Genomic DNA, 2,555 nt, shown 5'->3' with positions numbered 1-2,555 from the left:
ATGCTTGGAGAAATCCCACCTGGCTGTTCCACAGTGGCTCACCTTGGATTGCTGTAGCCGTCCCGTGAATTCGCTGGTGCCTCCGGCAGTATGGCGCTGGTGCCGCTTCTGCCGCATCCTCGGGTGCGAGGCCGGTTATCTCCTCTGTGGCTCTGTTCTCAGTCCGCTTTCTCTCTGGAGCCTGGTAATTTTTTGTTTCACTGGTGATGGTGTTTTCTGGCTATGAAAGGCACTGATTTTGTGGTAATGGAGATTTGTTGTTAGTGGGGCTCTTAAGCCCCGCTTTTCTCGGTCACCATCTTCCCGGAAGTCCAGTCCTTTCATTTTTTAAACCAGACTCTTCCCTTTACTTTGGCAGGCAAAAGATTCCCCCTCTCCTTCATTCGAAGACTCTGTTCTTTATTCAGTATAACCACAGTGTGAGGATAATGTAAAACCCCAAAAGTAGTTTAGCCCCAGTGAAACTAGACTGCCAAGGCTTAGGAACAAAAACCATCAGCTAAAATCTACATATTCACAAATTCATTATTATTAGAAACCAGGGAAATGAGTGAAAAAGAAATCATTTCCAACACTGAATGAAAAAGGACTCTCATTTGCCAAATGATGGTTCCATTAGGACTTGAGACAGTAAGAGGAGATGTCATTTGAGTATCCAGCTTTTGTTTTTTCTTTTGGTATTGGGGAGTGAACCCAGGGGAATTCTACCTCTAAGCTATACTCTGGCCTTTCTTATCTTTTTTTTTTTTTTTGAAACAGGGTTTCACTAAGTTGCTGGAGTTCTCACTAAGTCCCCAATTCTCATTGGTCCACAGGAAGGAGTGCTGGAACATCAAGGTGCTGGAACATTTCAAGGCAGAGCTTAGTGAGAGGTAATTAGATTATTGTGGGCACTACCTTTGAAAGGGATTAATGTAAATCTTCCAGGGTAAGTTAGCTCCCACAAGAGAGTGTTCTTATATAAAAAGGAATCCCTGGATTTCTGTCACCATGTGATGTCTCCCTTCCCCTTGTGTTCCTGACATGATGGCATACACTGTATTGTGACCTGGCCAAGAGCACTCTCACTAGGCATCAGATAGGTGAGGCCATCAGATCCTAGACATTCAGCTCTCCACACTGAGCTAACTAAACTTCCTTTCTTTTTATGTAACCAACATCAAGTATTTTGTTACAGCCATGGAAAATGGCAATGCATGAGAAAAAGTCTGTTTTAAAATAAAATTCTCACATGAAATTCAAAGATATATGTCAGAAACTTAAAGTATCTCAGAGTTTTAGGGAAATCTGCAGGTCCATGAAGCTCCTTAATTCTTTCTCCTGATTTTGGCAACAGATTGAGTCTGATGTCTTCCACTAAGTTATTCAGCACTGTCTGGATCCCCATGTTTGTACAAGAACATGCAAATCTCTTAGGGGCCTGTCTGTGCTGGAGGAGCTTCTGGTGAGAGACTGGATATCCAGATCATGTTCCCAGCACAATCAAAACCTTTGCCTGGATCCAGGCTAAACCATGTCTTCCTGTTTATCACAAGCCTGCAGGTCGGGGAAGCAGAGAAGAGCATAACTGGGGGAAAAATATTCTCACCCAGCCCTGTGAAGTGCTGCAGTCCTTCAGCCAGTGCTGCTGACACACATCACATACAGTAAGTATCTCAGGAACTACAAACCTGCCCACACCCCTGGCTCCACTCTTCTCTGTCTGGGACTCTAGACTTGAATAACTATAAAATATACAAGATATACACTTAGTGTTATTTAAAACAGAAAAGAATCTCAAGTACTGTATTAAAAAGAAGTGGTGATAATGGCCTTTACTTGTTCCTATTTCTTTTTTTTTTTTTAGCTTTTATAACTTTTATTTGGCTTTCAGTGGTTAGTTCTCATCCACGTTGACTGTCTGCAGATTTTTGAAGGTGGTAACGGGAGCGCAGGTGACCAAGGTGTAAAGTTTGTTGGGTGAGTCTTCATCTTCATTCCGCTTTCTGGACAATCGCACACGAATCCGATATGGAATGTTCCTGATTCCTTTGGCCCAGATGGCTTTGTTGAGCCTGGTATCAATGCACACATCTGGAGTCCCCATCTCCTTCATGGAAAATTTCCGGATCTCCTTGAATGCCTGAGGGGCACACTTCTTGAAACCCACTCCGTGGATGCACTTGTGAATATTGATGGTGTACTCCCGTGTCACCACCTCATTGATGGCTGAACGGCCCTTCTTCTTCTCACCACCCTTTTTTGCGCGAGCCATTTTGCCAGGCCCAAGTTGAAAAGTAAGAGCTCAAGGGATTTTGGGAGGGAGAGCCACAAGTCGCAGGTATAACTTCTTGTTCCTATTTCTAAAGGAAATTCTTGAAGTTTTTCCCCACTGAATATGATGTTGGCTGTGGGTCTATTGTAGATTGCCTTTATGATGTTGAGGTATGGTCCTTCTATTCTGATTCTCTGCAGTGCTTTTAGCATAAATGGATGTTGGATTTTGTCAAATGCTTTTTAAATATCTATTGAAATGATCATGTGGTTTTTGTCTTTGATTCTGTTTATATGACGAA

The 2,555-nt window shown here is 42.8% G+C and overlaps 1 protein-coding gene across 1 annotated transcript; it reads right to left on the bottom strand.

Moving 5' to 3' along the window:
• Positions 1 to 1,876: 1,876 nt before the first annotated feature.
• Positions 1,877 to 2,278, bottom strand: LOC308262670 (large ribosomal subunit protein eL31-like; the record flags this gene model as incomplete). Its single annotated transcript, XM_080695258.1, has 1 exon — positions 1,877 to 2,278. The coding sequence occupies exon 1, from the start codon at positions 2,252 to 2,254 to the stop codon at positions 1,877 to 1,879; it is 378 nt and encodes a 125-aa protein (XP_080551384.1). The 5' UTR covers positions 2,255 to 2,278.
• Positions 2,279 to 2,555: the final 277 nt, after the last annotated feature.

Source organism: Muscardinus avellanarius, assembly GCF_963383645.1.
Source record: "Muscardinus avellanarius genome assembly, chromosome: 4".
NCBI lineage: Eukaryota > Metazoa > Chordata > Mammalia > Rodentia > Gliridae > Muscardinus > Muscardinus avellanarius.
The sequence above is the reverse complement of the archived record's forward strand: the minus strand, read 5'-3'. Positions and strand labels throughout refer to the sequence as shown.